Below are 22,494 nucleotides of genomic sequence, written 5' to 3' on the forward strand. Positions count from 1 at the left end.
TGAGAGTGAAATTATATGGTGTTTGTCTATTGATACTTCTTACCTATTACACTAAGTATAATAATAGTATTCATTCTATCCATGCTGCTGTAAATGGCAGGGTTTCATCTTTTTATAGCTGTGTAGTATTACTTTGTGTATATATACCACATCATTATTCAGTCATCTGCTGATGGTCACTTAGGCTATTTCCAACTCTTGGCTACTGTAAATAATGCAATGAACATGACAGACCTCAAAAAGGCCCTGTATCCTTCTTCACTTGATGTGAGGATGACTGCAACTCTCTGACTTCATGGGCTATAGTAATGGATTGTGTCCAAATTGGCTTCCATGTTTCAGACTTTCTTTCAATGACAATTCTCAGGGTTTATCTTCTGGATATTTGGAAACAACCCTTCTTTTGTACTCAGTTCTCTCTCCCATGGTTTCTGGCTTCCTCTTTTGTGTTGGTGGGAACTTGTCCTCCATCTCCTGATGTTATTGCCAGAATAATTTAAGTAAAAATAGTGCCTATACTTACAGCACTTCAGACACCAAATGTTTAGGGCTTCCCATACCAAGGAAGTCTCCATTTCCCTATGGGCACCAACCAAATGCCTTACAATTTAACTCAGTCATGATATTAACTGCCCAAGTTAGAGCAGACCATACAGGTTAAAGGTCTAGTTCCACAACACTAGCTCCATTTCAGGCACCAATCAAAGTACTGGTGGCTGAGGATACTTGCAATGCCGCTTCTATTAATTATAATGAAGGTATCCTCCAACCCCTTCTCAGATTTTTTTAAAATTTTTATTTATTTATTTATACAAGAACCAGGGTACAGGCCAGATCCGTGGGAGGGTGAGAGGATTCACCAGAGACAGAGCGGGGAACAGAACAGGAAGACTGACGAAATACACTGCTGAGGGGAGCAGCGGGCGAGACAGGAGAGGTCTGCCACACCATGTGGGACCCTCGCCTGTCGGCCAAGATCGAACCAGTGCTGCAGAGGCTGCGGACAGCTTCACAGAGCAGGGCTCAACTGCCTGTGCCACCAGGGGAGGCCCCCTTCTCAGATTTGATAATTTGCTAGAATGACTTGCAGAAATCAGGAAAACAGTCTCCTCCTATAATTGGATTATTATAATGGATACAACTCAGAAACAGTTTAACAGAAAAGATGCATTGGGTGGTATTGGAAGGGATATAGAACTTCTATTGCTCTTTTTATGTTCATCACTGTCTCAGTACTTCATGAGCTCACCAACCTGGAAGCGCTAAGATTCCATCACTTAGGGTTTTTTATAGAGGATTGATTGATTGATTGAATGAATCATTGACCACTCAAGAGCAATTCAATTTCCAGACCTCTTCTCTCCCCAGAGATGGGATGATGAAGCTGAAAGTCCATCTTCTGATTATGTCTTGGTCTTTGTAAAGATTCACATCCCAAGTTTTCTGGGGATGCAGCCACCAATCATTTCATTAGTATACCATAAAGACACTGTGATCCATGGGAGATTCCAAGGTTCTTAGAAGCACTTGGATGGAGATCAAGGGATTTAATAAAAGATGCTCCTCTCATGCATACAACTCAGGAAATTATAGGGGTTTAGGAGTTCTGTATTAGGAACTGGGGGCAGAAAATTAAATATATATTTCTGACTATTTCACAGTAACACATAAAAATTCAGACATCTATGCCTTCAACTGCTCACAGTTAAAAAGATTGATCTTTCACCTGCCCCTCTCTGTGAAGTCTTGGAGCAGACCCACCAGTATTACATAGCCAAGGACTTTGAGAAGATACTGTAGATAAATTGAATGGTTAATCAGTAAATCAAGCATGAGAAGAAAATGTCCCTGAAGGCATGAAAAGTGCAACTAAGTGACAGGATGTAAGGTGTCACTAGGTTTCCACAGATGTCATTGATGTCTATTCTTTAGCCCACTTCTGGACTTCTGCTTGGCCAAAGATGAGGTAGAACACTAGGCCTACTATGTTAATAGCAGCAGAAACCAAGAAGACATTTCTCCAACCGAACTCTGAATCCTGGAGGAAGGAAAGTAAAGGTTATGATGGTCTCATAGTTATTATCCCAACTGCTTCAGAAAGGCTCTGGTGCCTTGTCCTAACAGCCCCATTCCAATGCTGCTCCAAATTTCATGGGCTTCCAAGTTGTTCCTGGAATATGTAAGTATGTTTGCTATGTGCTGACCTTTCCCTCTGATGCAATGTTCCTCCCCTAGATGGTTATATGTTTCACTCCTTATTTACTCCCTTGCTTAAATGTTTATTTTTTCAATGAGTACTTCCTTGACCACCCTATTTAAACTTGAATATCTATGCTTCTTCTATGCTCTCTTATCTTCACTTATTTACCCTTTTCTTAGCATTTACCATTCACCATTTAATAATTTTCAGTTGGTTACTTCCCGATAACATAGACCCCCAAGTAAGGAGACATTTGTTTATTTTATTCACTTAAGCAATGCATGGAACTTGTTCATATTCAATACATATTAGTTGAATGATGGACAGGATGAATGAATGAATGAATGAATGAATGAATAACAGGGGAGACAACTGAGGCTCCCAAAAAGAAAAAAAAGGACTTGATGTCACAAAATGCACAAAACATGCATTTTCTTTTTATTCTTCTTCATATTCCTGAGTTACTGGTAGAAAGCTATAGAAAATTTAAAGACTGATATACTCGTGATTGTCATATATCTCTCATCACATAAAGGCAGCTTGATAAGATTCTTAGGACAACTTCAAATCTTATGCTGAATTTTATTCTAAAATAAATGAATCTCAGAGATGGAAGACTGTACAATTGTAGAAATATCAGCAAACATAGCTGGTTAGAGAAGTTTTTCTGCACTAACCACTGATGGTCATACCAGGCTAAGGTGAAGTTCGTTTCCTAACTCTGTCATTCAGCATCTGATAAATTTGGCAGATACTGGCTAGGTTACAACATAGGGTGACTCACTCTTTCGAGATTGCCTGGAACAATGAAGTTTCATCAATGAATGTGCCACATCCTAGAAACCAGATATCCCAGCAAACTGGAAAAGATTAGTCATTAGACACTACTAAAATGATATGTATATTGGCAAAAAAAATACTGAGTAACATGAGAATCTCAACTTTCACAAACTGATAAAACATACTTATAAAAGTAAGCATTCTACTTCTCTCCACACCTAACCCTGTGTTCATCTCTCTGCATGAATTGAGCCTAAAGTGAATGTGAGAGCATGTGGGTTTCTCAGGACTTTTGAAAATCATAGTGAGCCCACACTGAGGAGCAAATGAAAATCCTAGTAGTGTGACTTTTATTGAGTGACCTTTGTCAGTTTCTCTTAGAAATATTTTCACCAGGATAATGGACCTCACCTTATTTAGCAAATATCCAGAAACGGTGGGAGCGATGGCTCCGGCTATGTAAGAAAAGACTTGTGATAGTCCCTGGAGAAAGGCACTGTACCTGAGAGAGAGAAAGAAGAAAGTGAAAGGGGGTGGAGGGGTGGGGGTAAAGACTTTCATGGCAAAAGGATAACCTCAGATCACTTGTTAGAATGCTGTGCTCATCTCTGAGGATACCTGGGGATGGGCTTAGCCTCAGTCATATCTGAATGAAATGTCCTGCTCTATGATTAGTAGGGTCTGATGTTGGAAGAACAACTTGTGTTAACTTGTCAATGTCGTTTAAGCAAAATTTACAGATTGATGCTTTGCCCCTGGTTTACATGTTCTCTTGGTTTCTGCTATGGAGACTGATCTTGCAACCTTCTTTGGGGGTATAAAAGCTCTCTCTTATTCTGTATAAATGATACCACTTTAATGAAACCTTGCTCCCCTGCAAAAATGGTCTCTTCCATGTATCTTGGTTCATTGTCTGAAAATGAGCATGTTTTTTTCGTTGTGAACAAAACATGGCATTTGAACTATGTGTGAAAGATTCATTCACCTCTGATATTGATGTATGTCCGAGGTAAGTGATTCTCTTGCTGTCCTTTATCCTGTGCTAACACCTTACATGAGCAAGCCCTGTTCAGTTTCATGAATCCTTTCATTGACTCAGTGCTATGTGAGGGCTGATGCCCCACAGACAGATCGCTGGGGTTCCTATTGTTGAGTTGTGAGTGTGGCTACTGTCTGTTTCTGTTTTCACCTAAAAAACTAAGCTCAAAATGTCTGACCAGCTTTGGGTTTCTCCCAGAAATTAGTTGGATCTAGGACTGGTGCTGGCAACTCCTGTAACTTGTTGCAAGTGTCACTCATATTTGCTTTACGTGTCAGTATATTTTAAGGCTGCTGGACATGAACTTAGTTTCTAGGAGGAAAAAGCAAAAGACTCCCTACCGAGGAGCAATGTCCACGATGCTGATAAGGACTCCTACTTCACAGAGACTGCCAAAGACACAACTCAGTACCAAGAAGGCAATGGTGGTGATTTGGTTGGATCTCACCCAGGGCAGGCACAAGAGGAGTCCAGTTGGGACAAGAATCCCTGGGCAGGAGGACAAAAACAGTGAACAGGAGGCTCCCTGAGCTTCCCACACCCACCCTCTGTCCACCTCAATTCTTACCTAAGGTAGTAAAGAGTTTCCTGATAGTGACCAGTCTAAGGATTTTTCTGGAGAGGAGAAAACCAGCCAGCTGACCTCCAAGGATAAGGCAGGGAAAGGAAAAAACAAACGGCAGGGCTGACAGGATCCCACTCTGAGGAAAGAGATGAGTGAGGGGCATGTCATTACCCCCACAATAACATAGACTGAGCTGTGGGGGGGTTGTTTATATGTGTAATTATTCATTATATGTTCACCCCCTCTAATATAAATTCCATGTTACTGGAGTGAGGCAATATAATTTTAGTGTCTGAGGAAAAGGATGAATATATTTCAATTTGGAAAAAAAGGAATTCATTATCTCTTCCTATATAAATATCAGCTGAAATAGATAGTGAATGGAACAAAACCCAGTAGAATAGTAGGTTAAGGATATGAGGAGAAAATATGCATAAAAGGAAAAATAAGTTTTCCTAAGCATGTTAAAAGGAACCCAACATCATAATAACAAAACTACTATGTGATACGATTTTGTGTCTATCAAATTGAAAAAAATCTAAAGTTATTTTTACAGGAACAGTATGATGTTGAGGAATCATATTTGCAAGTATTATTAGTGCATTATGGAGGGCATTTTGATAATAAATATAAAAATACATACAGTCTTTATCCTTGAGTTATAGATACAGAGATTTATAGAAAGAGTTATACAAATATGAGAGAATAAACAAGGTTTTCACTGCAGCATTGCTCAGTGAGTAGATACAGTGATATCTACTGTTTATGTGCTGATAGAAAAACAGCCCCTTAACATAGTATACAATGCATACCAGCACTTTCAGTATGTAAAGATTTGTAAAATCTGAGAATATTCATTTGTGTAGGCTTGCATCCTCATAAAGAAACAATGGAAGAATGTATAAGAAATTCATAAAAAGCTTCCTCTGTGGAATGGGCTGGTAAAACAGGGAAGATTAAGGAGGCACAGCTAGTTTAGTGTAGACTAGACTAGAAGCAAAGCTTGCTTCTCAGCTTTGGACTTGTGCCAGAGACTTGGGGGACATGAAACTCCTTTCATGTCTTTTACTTGAAAGAGACAGAGACATGGGTGAGAGATCTGTGGGAAGGCTGACAATGGAAGCCTTTATCTTGACATACATTTTGCTCTTTTCCTTCCACACTTGGCTGGCTCCTTCTGCCCCTTTCTTATGGGCCCCTACCAGGAGGGACCTTAGACTTGTGACAAGCTTTCAGCCTAAATGACCCCGCCTTGGACCAACCTATTTGGCTGGGCATTTATGAGGAGATGAGCAACTTTGGGCGTTTCATTGAAACTATTTTAACTATATTCTTTCTCTTCTCTCTGTTGCACACTAATTGTATTAAAGTTCTTTTCCATTGAAAGTTTTGTGCACCAGAATATGTTTTCTCTTTATGCAGTGGATGGCAGAACCCATTTATAGCAGGCAGGTTGGGGGTCCTAATGTGCCCCTCACTCCACCCTGTAACACAATGGCCTTGTGAATCAATGCTTACAGTGAAATTTGACACACTCTTGTCCAATTTTAAAAATCCAGCTAGCAAGAATGGAAAGACTCTTGGCAGCCAACTACTACATCATCTACTAGTTTTGTGAAAAATTAGAGAACTGTGCACACATGTATACTTTTTTCCATAAATTGAATAAAATTTTTTAAGAAGTGTTTTCCATCAGTTGTTGGTATAAGTCTTAATGGAAAGTTATATCATTCTAATAATACCTTATTTTCAGCATATATTATTCACGTTTCTCAAGCATAGCCTTCTCAAAGGCAAAATTTACCTTGTTAATGCTTTGTTGTATAAGATGCCAGCAGAGTATATTGACAGCAAATGTTGATTGGATTGACCATAACATTTTGGCTTGGGTCATTAAATATTATGACCGTCTGTAATGTCAACTGCATACCACTCTGCCCAATGGGCCGAGGGATATATTCTCAATGCATATGAATCTTCTGAATCATATTAAATATTTCCTACATGGAGGATTGGATCTAATTCCCTGATTTTATGCCAATTGGAGAAATATAAGATTATATAAAGAAGCATTTAGATAGAGGAACAGCAAGAACTTTCTCTATACTTACATCTCTGAAATTAGCTTGAAGTACAGCGTTAATGTATGTTGGTATGTATGCCATGATGATATAAAAACGCCAGAATATACAAAATGTAGTGAGTAAAATGGTCCAAAGTGGCAGGGATGTGATCATAGCTTTAATAGGAACAGACCAGCCTGGAGAACCACCCTAGAAGAAAGCACATAAAAATATTCCCTCCATCAGAAGACAAAAGATTTGCTCTACTCACTTTTCATGTCTGGCACATGCAGACAGACATGGGACATGACAGAGGAGTTGCTCAGTGCACCTGTTCAGCCAGTGAAGCCACGATGTATTCCTTCTCACCAGTGCTGATAAACGGATGATTCACAGGGGCCTCATAGACGAAAGGAAACCAGAGAAAGGTACAGGCACAGCCTATTCCACCTGGGAGAAGAGGGTCTGGTTAGCACTGGACTAGAGCCTTTCAGTTTGACTCAAAGTGCGGATGATTCCTGTCAGTGACAGAGTGACTGACCCCAATCTTATACATCCTACTCCTCCCCCACATCTGTATTCTATCACTGGGATACTTTCTAACCAGTTGACTTTGGCCTTGATCATATAACTTGCTTTGTCAAAAGCCTGGAGGCATTTTGAAACCTATGATTTAAGAAACATTGCATTGTTCCATTTTTTTTCTAAAGTCTTAGTCATTGTCATAGGAAGAACATGCCCCAGCTTACCCAATGTCCAAGGCAGATACAAGACCCAAAGACAGAGCTAGCCAGAAATAGGAGAATAAATGATTGTTGTTTTATACAACAGAGTTGGGGGAAGTTTTGAAATGCACCATGAGTAAGGCTATAACTCATTGTTAAAAGTGGTAGTGCGCCTAGCCCACTTGCTTGACAACATCCTCACGTTGAAGTCCTTGTCAGGATTCCTCCTGCTCATCATATTTGTGCAAAGTTCCTACCATCATTAAGTCCTTCTGTAACTACGTCTAGCACTGAAGATTTAGCACCAGGTATATGTGCAACTGATTAGCTGGACAATTTGTAAACATGAAATTCATCCTCAACAAAGAGATTTTCTCTAGACAATTTCAGTATTGGACAAGCCCACATTATTAGTACTGGCTGGAAACATGATTCATTAAAAGTCCCTTTTTAAACTCTCAAGAAAACCTTAAGAAACCTCTTCACTTGCTAGGTTGTGGCTGATACATTTCTTCACAAATGCAGAGCAGCCATCACACACCAGGCATTTTGTTTGATTTTGAGAGTATAAGAACTCTTAGACAAATTTCTCAGCAAGTCACTTCAAATCAAGTGGAGGATAGACAGAAAATCAGTAATGTTTCATATGAGGATGGGAGATGTTAACATAGATTCCACAAATATTTAATAAGTTCATATGTTAAATATGCTGGTGCTGTTTCTCAAAAACTATGTGCACAGCAGCCTCTCCCATTGCTTGAATAACCATTGCTTCTCATAATTATGAAGTTTCAGGACAGAGTGTTTGAGTGTTTGCAGATTCATCTGCTATGATGATCACACTTAATATATTTTTTTCTAGAAAATATATTGATATAATATGACAAACACCCATGATCTAAGAATGCCAACCTCTAATGAAAACTAAGAGCTCTCAGGTTCCACCTGAAAGAGGCAGGTTGCAAGTAAGATTTCAGAGAACATTGCAAAAAAATCAAACAAGCACAAATATTAACCTGTGGCGGCAAGAAGGCACAGAGCAGCCTCTCTATGATCTGAGAAGATGGGTAAAGGACAGTCCTGGAGCCCTCGGTGGCTTTTTTTGAGCTTTTTAGAGGACTGGGAGCCTGGGGGGTTGGGGAGGAGCCAGGAGGCTTGGCAGGTCTCCCAGTCCCAGACAAATCTTCACTCTTTTCTTTCTTTTCTTTCTTTTCTTTTTGTGGGACCCTCGCCGGTGGCCAGGGAACGAACCGGCGCTGCAGAGGCTGTGGGCAGCCTCACATCCCAACGCTCAACCACTGCACCACCAGGGGAGGCCCCAAATCTTCACTTTCTGTGATCTCTGGTGTTCTCGTTCTTCTCTCATTCTGCTACTTTTTCTCTCGTTCCTTCTGCTGGTTCTCTGTTATGCCACCCTTATAAGCCCTGTCTCTTCCCAGGTGTGCCCACCTATGCATGCCGACACCCAACTCCAGGTGTCCGCCATGAGGCATGCATCTAGGACCCTAGGAATCCATCATTAGTGCTAATGGTGTGAGGGCAGAAAAGCCTGTTAATCACTTACCCTACAACCCAAACCATGACTGGGTATGGATAATACTGTAAAGAAGTAGAGTGGTGACTCTGGATACTCTGGGCGACTATGAAAACTGTCGACAACATGTCTCTGCACACTGAGCCTCAGGTGGTCGGCCCTGCCCTGCCCTGCCCTGCAGCCTCACCTGGCTATTGTTTCCTCCGATATATTTTTCCCTACGATTAGGACATATTTCCACAATATTCTAGTTGCTTTAATAATAGAAGACATTCAAATGAATGCATCATATTAATAAGTGTAACTAGAAATATAATCCCATATAAAAGGTTTTTAACATCTCACAGATGCCATCCAACTGGGTTCCTTTGTATGTTGAATTTAGAAGCCAGAAGGAATGTTATGATGCCTTTAAGTTCACCAGGTTATTCTGCCAACACACTCAGACTTCTGAAAGTCTCTGTCATAAAAGAAAATTCTGAGATCAAAAAGTAAAACCTCACCAAAGATATAGAAGATATAGGGCCATCCTATGGTCTGGCTGAGGACACCTCCAACAGTGAGGATGATGAAGCCTCCCAGGATGCCTCCTAAACAGAAGAATTGAAGTTATTCTGGTGTGAGGGTCAGGCTTGGGACTCCGTAGGCTTCCTACAGATATAATCAAGCAGACAAAGCTGAGCTGTACAATGATTGCACAATGAAGGTATGAGCTGAAATCTAGACCACCCAGCTTCAAATCCTGCTCCTTCATTCAGAAACTGTGTATGGCTCATAAGGTGACAATTAGCATCTCAATTACCTGATACAGCCATGGCGATCAGCTGACTCCTTTCTAGTGGGGGTGCCCATTTGACCCAAATTGAAAACTGACCTGTGGATACCATAACCTGAAAAAGAAAAAAAAGTTCTCTCATTAGCTATCTGACTTCACTTGGAACCTGTATTCCACTCATACTTTACAAAACATCTTAGTACCTGGGCTATGCCTTGGACAACCCGAAGGACAATGAGCAAAGTCACCCCAGCATCAGCTGCCAGTGGAGTGAAGAGGGTCAGGACTGAGGAAATGACCAAGCCAGCTCCAACCACGTACTTGGCTCCAAATATTCCAGCCACATAGCCAGTAGGGATTGGAGCCAAGAATGAGGCATAGTTGAGGGAACTGAGGATGACTCCTTGGGTCTCAGGATTCCAATCATACACAGGGGCCTAGAGAAGAAAGGAACACCATGGTTAACCTTTGGCTGGAGACTTGAAACATTTGATTGTGAGGACTTGAGGGGAAAAGTTAATAATAGCTGGCAGTTCTTTTTCCTTTCATCTCTTCCATTCCTCTAACCTACCAATTTCATCAAGAAAACACATATACGCACAAAAACACATGTATGCATGTATATGGATATATTTTAATGTAATTCTCCAATTATAAAATTATCAGGCCAGCCTAAAAAGTGAGACCATAATAAAAGACAGCCTAAAAAGTGAGAATATAATAAAAATTTTTTGAAAAAGAAGAAGTGATCTTAAGTCTGTACCTACTTTATGTTGATTTTCACCATTGTAGGGGAAGAATTTATGCCCACTAAATGGTGAAATCTATTTTCTTCATTCTACTTTCTTCCCTGGGAATACTTATAGACACTGAATAGAGAGAGATTTTCTTTAGATACACATTATATTCTTGGGTAATAGAGCTCTTGAAACATAGTAGTTGCTCAATAAATAATCTTTTATGTCAAACCATTTGAGTGAAACAGTACAGAATCTCATTAACTTACCACTGCCTTAAATTCCTTTACAGTTTCATTCCAGTTGTCCAGGGTGTCATTGGGATGTCTTCTTGCAGAAGCATTGGGTTGGCTGGGCAGGCCTATGTGGTTCACCATAGCTGGCATGGCGATGCTCAAGTTCATTTGTTGGGTGGAAATTGAAAAGTTACAGAGAAGCAAGATGAAGGCCAGCCCATGCCTGACTAAGCAAAAGCCTGAGATGAGAAAGCACAGAAAGTCTTAAGGTATGTTCATTACTCCCATACTCCCGCAGTCTAGACAAGGTACAAGACAGCATTTTGTCTGTGAAGCAGGAAAACAGAGTATGCAGACTTTGTTCTAGTGTCTGGTGACACTTGGTCCCTAGGAAGTGAGCTGGCTAATACTGCCTCTGCATTATATTTGAAGTAGAGAAGAATGTGTGGAATTGACTGGAGTGAGCAGTAGGGATTTCCAGGCAGGGTCCTGGAATGAAATAATGAAAGTGTGAATGGAAAGGATGGATTTAGAGAAATAATTGAGTGGAAAGAGTGATTAGCTGGATAGTAAAGTTGTTGGAAATGACTCTCAAGTGTCCTACATGAGCGGCTGGGATGGCAGGTGGTACCATTTATGGCTGGGAAACATGGCATGATTTGGGGCTGGGAAATAAGCCTTGAAATGTAGCCTATGTTAGATTACAAAAGTACATCAACTTCATCTTTAAATTTTTAGCTAGTCTTGCACAAAATGTGCCAGTGTTGCAAGAGAACCCTGTGGTGATCCCAGAGTTGAGTGCAGAAACATAGTTAGATAGGAGCTGGAAGGGTTGATTAAATTGTCCTGTCCTCATGGCATGTGGCTGCCCCACATTCTGGCTCTTGCCAGGGATCAAATGCAGGTGGAGTGGCCAGTACTGTTTCCTGTTGTGTAGGGATTCTCTGATTAGGAGTTGACAGCCAGACACCAATGCAGGTTTGATTCTGGGAATATTAGTTGAGACTCTCCCCTTCCCCATGCATAAAAATTTGCATGGGAATTCTGATCACCCCCATATTTATAGGGCAGGTCAACCTAAGAGGGATTGTCACATTTACAGCGTTATCTTCTCCCAGCCAAGAAGCCTGTTTCTCTCCCAATGTGGAATTTTACAGTTATCTTCCAATAAGTCACAAGTTATTAAAGTGTTTTTGATTGTTTTTATAACTCAGTCATTTTCTCAATCATTTTCATCTTTTCCCTTGGGTTTAGACAAAAAATAAAGCTTAAACACATTATATGCAATTAGTAGAAAAAATAGGCAACAGGTAATTATTTTTGACATTTATAACATTTATTTCATTGTTTTAGACAATCTTACTCACTGGCATTTTAAAAAGTGGTAAATAGGACTGTTGATGGAGGGCACTCCTGTCATATCAGAGTTTACTGGAAGTGTTTCTCATCTTATACTTTAGGCATGCTGCTAGTAGCCTTTGGGACCTGTAGTTTGTAGCTATTGTACAAACTTGTAGTTTGTAGCTATCCTAATCCTATATTATTTTTATGTGAATACATGAGTTTTATAAAATGCACTTTAATCCTGAAATCATAACACTTGTAAAATGGTGTTACTAATAACTACCTAAAGGCGTTTCAATGATAATTGAATAGTTTATGTAAGTTCATTATAGTTATTAATCAACTTGCAATAAGCTACTTTTAATTAAAGAATGTTATTCTCTTACTAGATTGTTTCAAGGAAAACACATGATTTATTTTACCAAGTTTTAGCTAGAATTTTGCATTCACATATTTAACTGTTTTATTTGTAGTTTGTGAATGTGTATGTGTGTTATTTTTGCCATGCTAGTTTTGTGAAGTTTTAGCATTCCTTCTCAATCTCTTATCTGAAGCATTTTACCTACACAGCCATTTTCTTTTTCTTATAATTTAGAGACGTTTCAGACTTAAAGAACTATTGAATACCTGTATACCTTTTTTTTATTTTCTTGTTATTAACATCTTATGTAAGTATGGTACACTTGTCACAACTAAGGAACCTACATGAAGCAATGTCTATACTCAGACATTTTAGATTTTATATCTTTTTTCTGTTCTAGAGTCCCATTCAGGACACCAGAGTACCTCTCATTGTTATAGTTCCTTGAACTCCGTTTGCTTATGACAGTTTCTCAGATTTTGTTTTGATGAGCTTGACAACTATGAAGAGCTCCGATGAGGTATTTTGCAGAATGTCCCTTAACTGACATTTTCTGATGTTTTTCTAATTATACTAAAGGCATGTGTTTTTGAGATAAAGACTATAAAGTTAAATTGACACTCATTGTATCATATCAAGGGTGCATGTTATCAACATGATTTATCACTGCTGATATGAACCTTGATCACTTGGCTTGCAGTAGAATTTGCCATATGTATCTATGAGAAACTGCTCCTTTCTTCTCTCTCTATACACTGTGTCCTGGAAAAAAGGCACATCATAGTTCACACTTCAGGAATAAGGAGGTAGACTTCACTTTCCTAAAGTGGGTATCTCCATAAATTCTTTGCATCTCTTCCTCACAGCATACATACGCATTTTTTGTTCCTTAAAAACCTCAGATTTTTTCTAGTGATCTGGTAAGACATAATTTGTTTGTTTGAAAAGGGATGACTTTAGAGGAACTTTCTCTATATCTTACATTTTCCCCCCAAAAAATCTTTCTTTATTCAAACTTATGATATATTTTTGTAGAAAATCAATTACCTTTTCTACTCTCCTCATAATTAGCATCATTTTAGTGATTATGGTTCAGATCAGCAGTGATAAAGCATGTTGATAACATGCACCCTTGTATTGATACAATGAGAGTGACAATTTAACTTTATAGTCTCTATCTCAAAAATACATACCTTTAATCTAATCTCCTTTTCTGTCATGATTGCTTACACTGAATCTCTCTGCAGATCATCTGATTAGATTATTAGCTTTATTGCCAGGTATGTTAACGTCTTTGTCAAAGAATCAATTTCCACATATATTTTTCATTTCAATGTCCTTAATGACATGCTTACTTTTTTCTACATTGATTTTATCTTTCTTTGAAGGGCAATAGTCCTTTCTTTTAGGACAATAGTAAAATTGATACTTAAGTAAGTTTTCTTTATGATAGATCATAAAAATAACTGTTATAATACAGATGAGAAGAAGGAAGAAAAGTGACATTTATGAGTAGTTTAAAGGAAAAGTCTATCTTCTCTGAGCACATCTGAGTGAATATGAGCAGAGAGATCTAGTGGAAATTCCTCTGGCCTTAAATTCAGAAAAGACGAGATTTATTTCTATAGTTCCACCTGCTCTGAATATTTTCCTCTATCCATGAATAATGTCTTGATACCTACCTGTTCTACATAACAATCAAAGTTTCTTATGAGAAAAAAATAGTTCTCAGAAAAAAAATGCTTTTCAGCTGTCTAGCATTCTTGTTCATTGGTGTTAGCAAGAAGATGCTGTATTTCACCAAAGGGGAAGGTAAGTGACATAAATTGCAATTTCATCCACAGTGAATACATGGTTTTACCTTCCCCGGAGGTTTGTGCTTCAGTCATACTTAAGACACCATCATTGGAAGTATCTCCCTTTGTCTCCTTGGTTTCTGCTCTAGTGGACATGTTGCATTTACCTGGGGAAATAAAAGAATGAAGAACAAATAAGAAGAGGCGTGTCATATGTCATATATGACATTGCCCCAAGTCTTCTGAGAATTGAAGGGAAATGTTTTGTGGTGAGAAAAGTGATTTGTTGGGGTTCAGGAGAACTGGTCTGTCTTCCAGTATCTTTCACTAGACATTGTGTGACTCTGGGAGGGCCCCAGTGGATTGTAGTCTCTGCTTTTTCCAGTGAAAGATTTCTTTTCGATTGCCGTGTGGAATTATAGTGTTCTCTCCAATCCCGTGTTCCCACGTCTTTCAACTGATATCAGTAACAACTGGTTGTTAAAACTTGACGAAAGATTTTAAAATATTTATAGACAAACTTTCATCCATGCTCACCAGACAAAAAGGGAGAAAAGTCAAGGAAATAGAATCAGAAATGAAAGAGGTTCTTCCTCTCCATGTGGTGGACAACACTGGTCAGGTTACCCCATCTGTACCAAGTGGTGCCAGGAAAACTCCTATGTGATGCTGATTTGGAATCAGGCATGGCCGTGGAAAAAGTGGAGAAACCATGAAAACAAAATTAGAGGTAAAAGGGAAACCAAAATCAATTAAGACTGAAGGGGCAGCAGAGAAAAAGGAGGAAGCTGCTTTCTCTAAAGATAAAAAAGGTTAAAAAGAAAACTGGGCCTTCTGTGGCTGACATGAGTTCCCTTAAAGCCCAAAAGGCAATAAAGAAAGAGGCCCCTTCTCAAGAAGATGACATTACTTCTCCTGAATCCAAACATGTAAAGAAAAAAATAAAAAGGAGTCCTTGGAAAAGAATGTTGTTTCTCCTAAAGCTAAAAAGGTGAAAAATGAGGAGAAAAAAATGAAGAAGAAACAAGTGCTCCTAAACCCAAGAAAATAAAAAAAGAAAAGGAAATGAATGGAGAAATTAGGGAGAAAAACCCCAAGCTGAAGAATGGATTCCCTCATTCTGAACCTCGACAAAAACACAAATGAAGCCACCGTGAAGAAATTTAACAGTGAGTTACAACAGCAGGAAGCATCCATGACAGGAAGAATTCTCTAATTTTCCCATATCTGAAAAGGCTATTAAGCTTCTCACAGTCTGTGGGGTGACTTATCTTTCCACCATGTCTATGATGAGAAGGATTTAATCACACAGGCATGGACAGGATCTGGGAAGACATTCTCCTTTGACATTCCTTGGTCTGAGAAACTTCTGGGAGAAATGCAAGACTGGTAGAGAGGTCTTGCCCTTCAGGTACTGGTTCTTTTTTTATAATACCCTTGTTGTTGTTGTTTTTTAAAGATTTATTTATGCATACAAGAACTGGGGTGCAGGCCAGAGAAGTGGGCGGGGGTGGGGGGTGAGAGGATTCACCAGAGACAGAGTGGGGAGCAGAACAGGCAGACTGACTGAAATACACTGCTAAGGGGAGCAGCGGGGAGTCAGGAGAGGTCTGCTGTGCCATGAGGGTCAGCTCCCTGGCTGGGGGATTGAACTTGTGCTGCAGAGGCTGCGGATAGCTTCATAGTGCTGTGCTTAACCCCTTGCACCACCAGGGAGGCCCCTCAGGTTCTAGTTCTTGTACCCAAAAGAAAATTGACAAATCAAGGAAGCAGAGACTTCAGTGACATCACAAAAAGTTAGCAGTGGCTTTTTTTTTTTTTTAATGGTGGAACTCCCTCTGGAGGTCAAATTGAGCACATGCAGAAAGGAATGAATATCCTGGTTAGCATGCCATGTTGTATCAAAGACCATCTCTGGAATGACAAGCAAGGTCTCAGCAAACTTAAGCACGTAGACCTGGATGAAGTTAATCAGATGTTGGATATGGGCTTTGCTGAGAGTGGAAGAGATTTTATGTGTGGAAGAGATATTATGTGTGGCATATTAAAAAGATCAGAAGACAATCCCCAAACATTGCTTTTTCCAGCAACTTACCCTTACTGTGTATACAATCTTGTTAAGAAACGCATGCAATCTACAGATGAACATGTGGATCTGATTGGTAAAAAACTCAGAAAGCGGCAATAACTGTGGAGCAGCTGGCTCTCAAGTGCCACTGGACTCCAAGGGCAGCACTTATTGGAGACATGGAGACATGGAGACATTGGAGACATATAATGGTTTTAATGGACATATTATTGTCTCTGTGAAACCACGAAGAATGCCCAGGAATTGTCACAAAAAGCATCCAAAAAGCAGGATGCCCAGTCATTACATGGAGACAGAAGACATTACATTCCACAGAAACAAAGAGAAATCACCCTGAAAGATTTTAGAAATGGTGACTTCAGAGCTGCCGCACATGGGTTGGAGATCTCTGAGGCTAATCTGGTTATACAAAGTTCTCCACTAAAGGATGTAGAGTTCTATAGTTACGGTTTTGGGAAAATGGGTAGAGCTGGAATGACTGGGGTTTGCATTTGTTTTTATCAGAACAAAGAAGATTTTCAATTAATGCAAGTGGAGCAAAAAGCAGGAATTAAACTTAAATGAATACGTGTTCCTTCTGCAACAGAGATAATAAAATCTTCCTGCAAAAATGCCATCAAGCTTTTGAAATCTGTGGCTCTCACTGCAATTAAGCATTCAAGCAGTCAGCTGAGAAACTGATAGAGGAGAAGGGAGGGGCCTGGAAGGGCTGGTAGCAGCACTGGCACACACTACAGGTGCCACATCCAGATCCAGAGCTCCTTTTCCAACTTAGAAGCGGTTTTGTGACAAAGATCTTGCATTGCTCTCCTGAAATGACAAACATTACTTATGCTTCAAACAATCCTGAAGAGCAACTGGGTGAGGCTTTGATTCTGAAGTGAAAGGAATGGTCTTTCCCAAAGGAAAGTGGGGTGTTTGCTTTGATCTCCTACTGCAGCAATATTAGAAGTGCACGAACAACAGCGTGGTTCACTGCACTGTCATCTCTCTGTGGCTCCGGAGCAAACAGAGCTGCAAGGACCACAGGCTTTACAGGACACCGGGATGGCAGTCCAGGCTTCAGAGGACAGGAAGGAAGCAGAAATAGAGACAAGATGACAACAAACAGGACAGCAACAGTAACAGATTTCAAAACAAGAGCCAGAAGAAGAGTTTTAATGAAGCATTCGGTTAGTAACATGAAATAGAGAATTTCTATGGCAGAGATTTGTGTGAGAAGCCCTCTCCCTTCACTTCTCCCTCTCTGAATCCTTTAGTCTCCTTTTCCCTTTACCTTTTTTTGAGAAGTGAAATAAATGAGTGGCCTATGTCTCAGAATGAAGGACAGATATGAGGCTGTGCCTATTGGTCTGAGGCTGCAGAGCAAATCTGCACACATTACTGGGAGAGCATGAGGCCTCCCCCAGCAGCAGATGCAAAGATGCTTGGGAAGAGACCTATAGCTTCCCTCTGAACCAGTATTGAGCAATCAAGACAAGACCAGTTTACAACCTTTTAAAATTCTGCCTGAGAGAATTATCCACAGGGGCAATGTGACCCCCAAGAGGTGGGGGATGGAATCTACAGGATGCCCAACAGATGAGGAGGAATTGTGATGATGAAAGAGGGGACATGCATTACCGGTGACATTGACAGGGGACAGATGCATATCCCCAGAGGGGAACGCTATAGGATTCAATATTGAATATCCACCCAGCCCAGAAAGCACCAGTGCTAGATCCCAGAGTTCTAGTCTATACCAACCCTTTCTGCCTCTTAGTGACCATGTGTCTCTCTCTGACCAGCAACCCCAGAAGTGTCAGAAGCCTCAGCTAGGAAGAGGGTTGGAATTGATAGAGAAATGGAACAAGAAGCCAAACCAACGATCCTTTCTCCAGGACCAAGATGTAGACAGAAGAAACTCTATACTTAGATAAAGTATAGAGTTTTGTGCTTTTCAATAGACAGGGCATGTTAATTATAACAAGAGATTATTCAGAGGCTGAAAATAACCTATATACAGTTTACTCTCTGAAAGTGACTAAGGGATCTATGGGCTTATGAAAACTGAAGTGAGGGCAGTGGTTGGTGGGAAAGTAAAATCATTTTCCACTTTCTCTCTATGGAGCAAATATATATCTGATTCTTTGATGATATTGTTTTTAACCATAAATGTAAACATTATAATTTCTGTGCAAGTGTTTATAATGTTGATAAGTGGCCAACAGGCCAGTTGCCCCATTACATCATTACAAAAGCATTGATGTTACACCATGGAACCCTTCAAACTGGAATGCAGAAACACTCAGGAAGTTGACTGGCAAAGTAGAGTGGTTCTAGAAACTCTAAGAAGAAACAGGTTAAATGAGGGGGCTGAATATTCTGGTATAAAGGAATTTGCTAATCATTCCTGTCCACGCCTTAAGGCAATTGGTTGAAACGAAGGTTTATCTCAGAATAGAAGGAACTGCTTTCAGAGTAACATTTCCCCCAAGGCCTCTCCTAAAAAACTCTTCTTGCTTAGGAGTGCCTCAGTGTTCACTGCCACTAGAGTTCATTCATTAACTGTGTTTCTCGAACCAGTAAACGGGGTATCTGCCTCATAGCTCTATCACTTGCATTAAAGACTGAAGGACTATTTCTCACTGAACTGCCCCCTCTCTGAATTTATGACAGAAGCACTTTGAGTTTTTCTGATAACCAGCAATATTGGTTCCCAGACATCTCCATATTTTGTTTAATTTTACCCCTTGTCTTACAACAGCTTTGTGCTAACAACAGCCTCTGCTGCAACTTCCGTGCCTTTTTAATTTCAGGAAGACCTGCAGGCGGGATAATAAAGCGCTAAGAATGACATTTGCTATGGCGAAAACAAGAGTAGTGATGGTAGCACCAGGAGACCAGCATCACAAGAAGAGGGGAAATACTTTAGCAAATCTAACTTCATTACCAGGTTTGGTTGTAGGAGATTTTATTTGAGCTGAAAAGGAAAGGATGAGAAGAACACAGCTCCAAGCAAGAACATTTCAGGTCAAGAAATCAGTATGTTTTTCATGGTAGAAAGGGGACTCATGTGGCCAGCACAGAGTGAGTGAGGAGGGTCGGCATGGGAGATAAGATCAAGGTGGTGTCAGGGGCCACACTACGTAGAGTCCTATAGGTCAGATAAGGGAGTTGGAATTACTCTGGCTTCTTTGGTTAATTGAAAGCAAGACATGGAACCAAGAGATTCAAGAAAAAGATAGTTGTGGTCACCCGTGCAACAGTTGGTGGGATCTGGGTAGGGTGGTCATCATAAAAAGTCAATAAAAATTGCTAATGTTGACAATATGGAAATGCAAGAGATGGGGAATCATAGAAAATGTGTAGATTTATGACCTGAGTAAATAAGTGAATGATGCTGTGTTCAATGAAGACGGGAATATGAGCAGGAAGGGAGCAAGTTTCCAGAAAAAAAATAAGAATTTCATCCTGGGCAGTTGGTTTTGGAGTACCTGTTAGTCTCTCCAGAGATTGCCAAGTAGACAGTATGTCTATAATTCTGTAGTTTGGCATAGAGGACCCAGGTAGAGATAAAAATTTGAAAATCATATCACTGCCATTTAGAGATAAACAAGAGCCAACAAAAATATGGAACTGGTCATTTTTAATCAATTTACTGTCAATTTTCCTGACCAAGACTGATTCTATATATCCTCTTTGCATTAACAAACATCTTGCTCCTCCAGTACTTACTAGTTCATTGTAAAATGAGATTTTTCCTTAAGTTGCCAAGCAAAACTATCAAGAGCTCAAATGTTCTAACTAGTCTTATCACTGATATTTCTTCCATATAAAAAGCAGATTGTGGATCTTATTCTTAGCTCCAAAATAAAATTCCTTTGCTAACAAACTCATTGCTCACTATTACTTCCCAGAGTCATGATATTTCATGTTTTGTATTTTTCTCCACAGGTAAATTCGTTGGAAAGTTTTAATTTGGCCTTTGAGCTTGATGAAAATCTTTATCTGTTAGAAGTCAACATTTATATTTATTCAGCATTTTATTGTCTCACCACATATGCAATCATCCCCATCGTATCAAAAGCAGAATAGTAAGATTGAAGATTTGCCAGAGTGGGGAAGAGTTTAATGTCCTCATTCCTATAAGATAAAGAGCTCTAAACTTTTCAAAATTTCCTCACCCCCAGGAGATAACTGATTATATAAAACCCTTAGTCCTTATGTTACCAATTGACAAGATTTTTTTGGCTGAATGATTTAATTTTTATCTTTTGATTAATTAACAAGCATATCACAATCACTAAATCTCCCACATTCTCAAATGCAGCTGAGATCAGTTTCATCTCCCCCAAACTTTCAATCAACATCAGTGTGGCTTCCTAGGGGAAGCTGACAGCCTATTCCCACACACCCCCCCCACAGCCCACCACCCCCAACTCTCCCCCATATACAGCACTCTCACCATCTGGAGGTCTTTCACAGTTATTGTTTTCTTCTTTAGGATGGAGTATGTCTTGTCTCTTTTTCAAACCTATCTCCATCATCATCTTGTTTAATAGAACTAGGATCTCCACAAAGTGGAGTCTAAGTATTTTGATTGATTCAAACGATATTTGTGGTTTTCTGATTATAGTTATTTGTACCAAAGTTAATAAGTTTTCTATGCAAATTAAAACCCTTCTTTTGTAACAAAACATTTCAGAAGACTCATACATATCTGTGTTCTGTTTCCTCCCCACAAATTATCTCTTGAGATAGCCCTTGGTGAAGCCACAACCCACTTCCCTGTCTCCCTAGACCTTTTCTATCAATGCCTGACATCTTTGATCCTTCTTTAATGCCTTATTTCCATTTTTGTCACAACACATTCAGATGTTTTATATGTTGCTCCTTCCGAATTCTTTTTTTGCTGAATCTTCATCTTGTCTCTAACCTCTAGTGTTGGTATATTTAGGAATCGGTCTTAAATTTCTTTCTTATCTAAGCTGACTCCTAAGATGATCCGACAGTCTCCTTTCTTACATGCCTTTCCCTGCTCTATCCTGAATTCCAAACTTTATGTTTTCATTTACCTTCATCTCTCCTTGAGTATGCAATATCTAGCTTAGTCAACATAGCCAGAACACCAAAGCTTCCCCCCTTGTCCCTCCTGACCCAGGTTCTCCATCATGGTTTATGATACCACTATTTCCCCAATTACTCTTGCAACAAACCTCCAACTCTTTCCTAGTTGTACTCATGTCCTCAGTCCTCAAAATCCATTCCGCTCGCCTGTTCTATCAGTCCTATCAGTCCTTCAAACCTTTAACTAATATCATTGGTTTTTCATTTCTTACATTTCTAACACATTCATTTATAACTAAGGTAAAGAAAATATTCTTACCTGACTCCACTGTTTCTACTTCTCATCTCTACTCTATTTCAATTTATCTCCACATAGTAAGTAGAATGTTTAAAATGTGAATATAATAACATTTCTTACTGGTTTGAAGTCTTCTAAAGTCTTCTCAGTGAGTTCAAGACAAAAAGGATTAATGTTGGTTTCTTTAAGGTGCTCCTGAACTTATTTAACTTGGCAATACCAATGGCACTGACCTCAGCTTCTGACATTGTTCCTTTATTTACTGAATTCCATTCAATTCTCCTTCCCCCAAGATGTGTTTTGTTTCTCAGAGCCTGTACATTTGCGGTTCCAACTGCCAGAATGCCCAAATCCTCAATGTGATTCAAATGTTTTATGATGTTATTTAGAACATAAAACACAGTATTTTAACCAAGATGTTGACAGAGGAGGTTCCTTGCTTCCCTTCTTGGAGGCACTAACATAACAAAAGGGACACTACACCAGAAAATCCCATGACTTGGGTGAAACTGGAACACCCCTAGAAATCTGAAACCGTCACGTCTGCACAAAGCAGAGTCTTGCTTCATTAAAAAGGGTATGAATAGAGAGACATGCTTTGAGGCTGAAATCTAGACCAAAGACACAGAGAGCATGGCTGCTACCTCAGCAAGGTGCATTGGGAAGGAATGAGAAACACTGCAGAACTGTCACCCTTGAATGAGGGGAAAGACATGTGGAGAAGCCGGGATGCTTTACACTGGCTAGGTACCCACTAAAAAGACATCGTGGAGGCTCTGGACTGCACTAGCCCTTCCCCACCCCTCTGTACCAGTACTGACCTTGAAGTGAACTGACAGACTGCAGAGTCCCGAGTCTAGAAGGGCAGAGAAGAAAGTGTACCGCAAATACAAAACCACCTTC

General features: G+C 39.8%; 1 protein-coding gene and 1 pseudogene across 2 annotated transcripts; one reads left to right on the forward strand and one right to left on the reverse strand.

Annotated features, from left to right (window-relative positions):
- Positions 1-1,921: 1,921 nt before the first annotated feature.
- On the reverse strand, positions 1,922-10,885 carry LOC311188424 (putative small intestine urate exporter; the record flags this gene model as incomplete). Its single annotated transcript, XM_084259524.1, has 10 exons — positions 10,688-10,885; positions 9,885-10,118; positions 9,709-9,796; positions 9,410-9,496; positions 6,979-7,097; positions 6,696-6,857; positions 4,588-4,720; positions 4,361-4,508; positions 3,392-3,482; positions 1,922-2,038 (listed from the first exon to the last, which is right to left on the reverse strand). Exons 1-10 carry the CDS (start codon positions 10,820-10,822, stop codon positions 1,922-1,924), a joined length of 1,314 nt encoding a protein of 437 aa, XP_084115650.1. The 5' UTR covers positions 10,823-10,885.
- A 3,965-nt stretch (positions 10,886-14,850) lies between these two features.
- On the forward strand, positions 14,851-17,345 carry LOC311188425 (nucleolar RNA helicase 2-like; annotated as a pseudogene). The gene is made up of 2 exons: positions 14,851-15,544; positions 15,869-17,345. The product of its transcript is annotated as a nucleolar RNA helicase 2-like (transcript).
- The last annotated feature ends 5,149 nt before the right edge of the window (positions 17,346-22,494 follow it).

The sequence above is a fragment of the Talpa europaea genome (assembly GCF_964194135.1).
Source record: "Talpa europaea genome assembly, chromosome: 2".
Classification (NCBI taxonomy): Eukaryota; Metazoa; Chordata; class Mammalia; order Eulipotyphla; family Talpidae; genus Talpa; species Talpa europaea.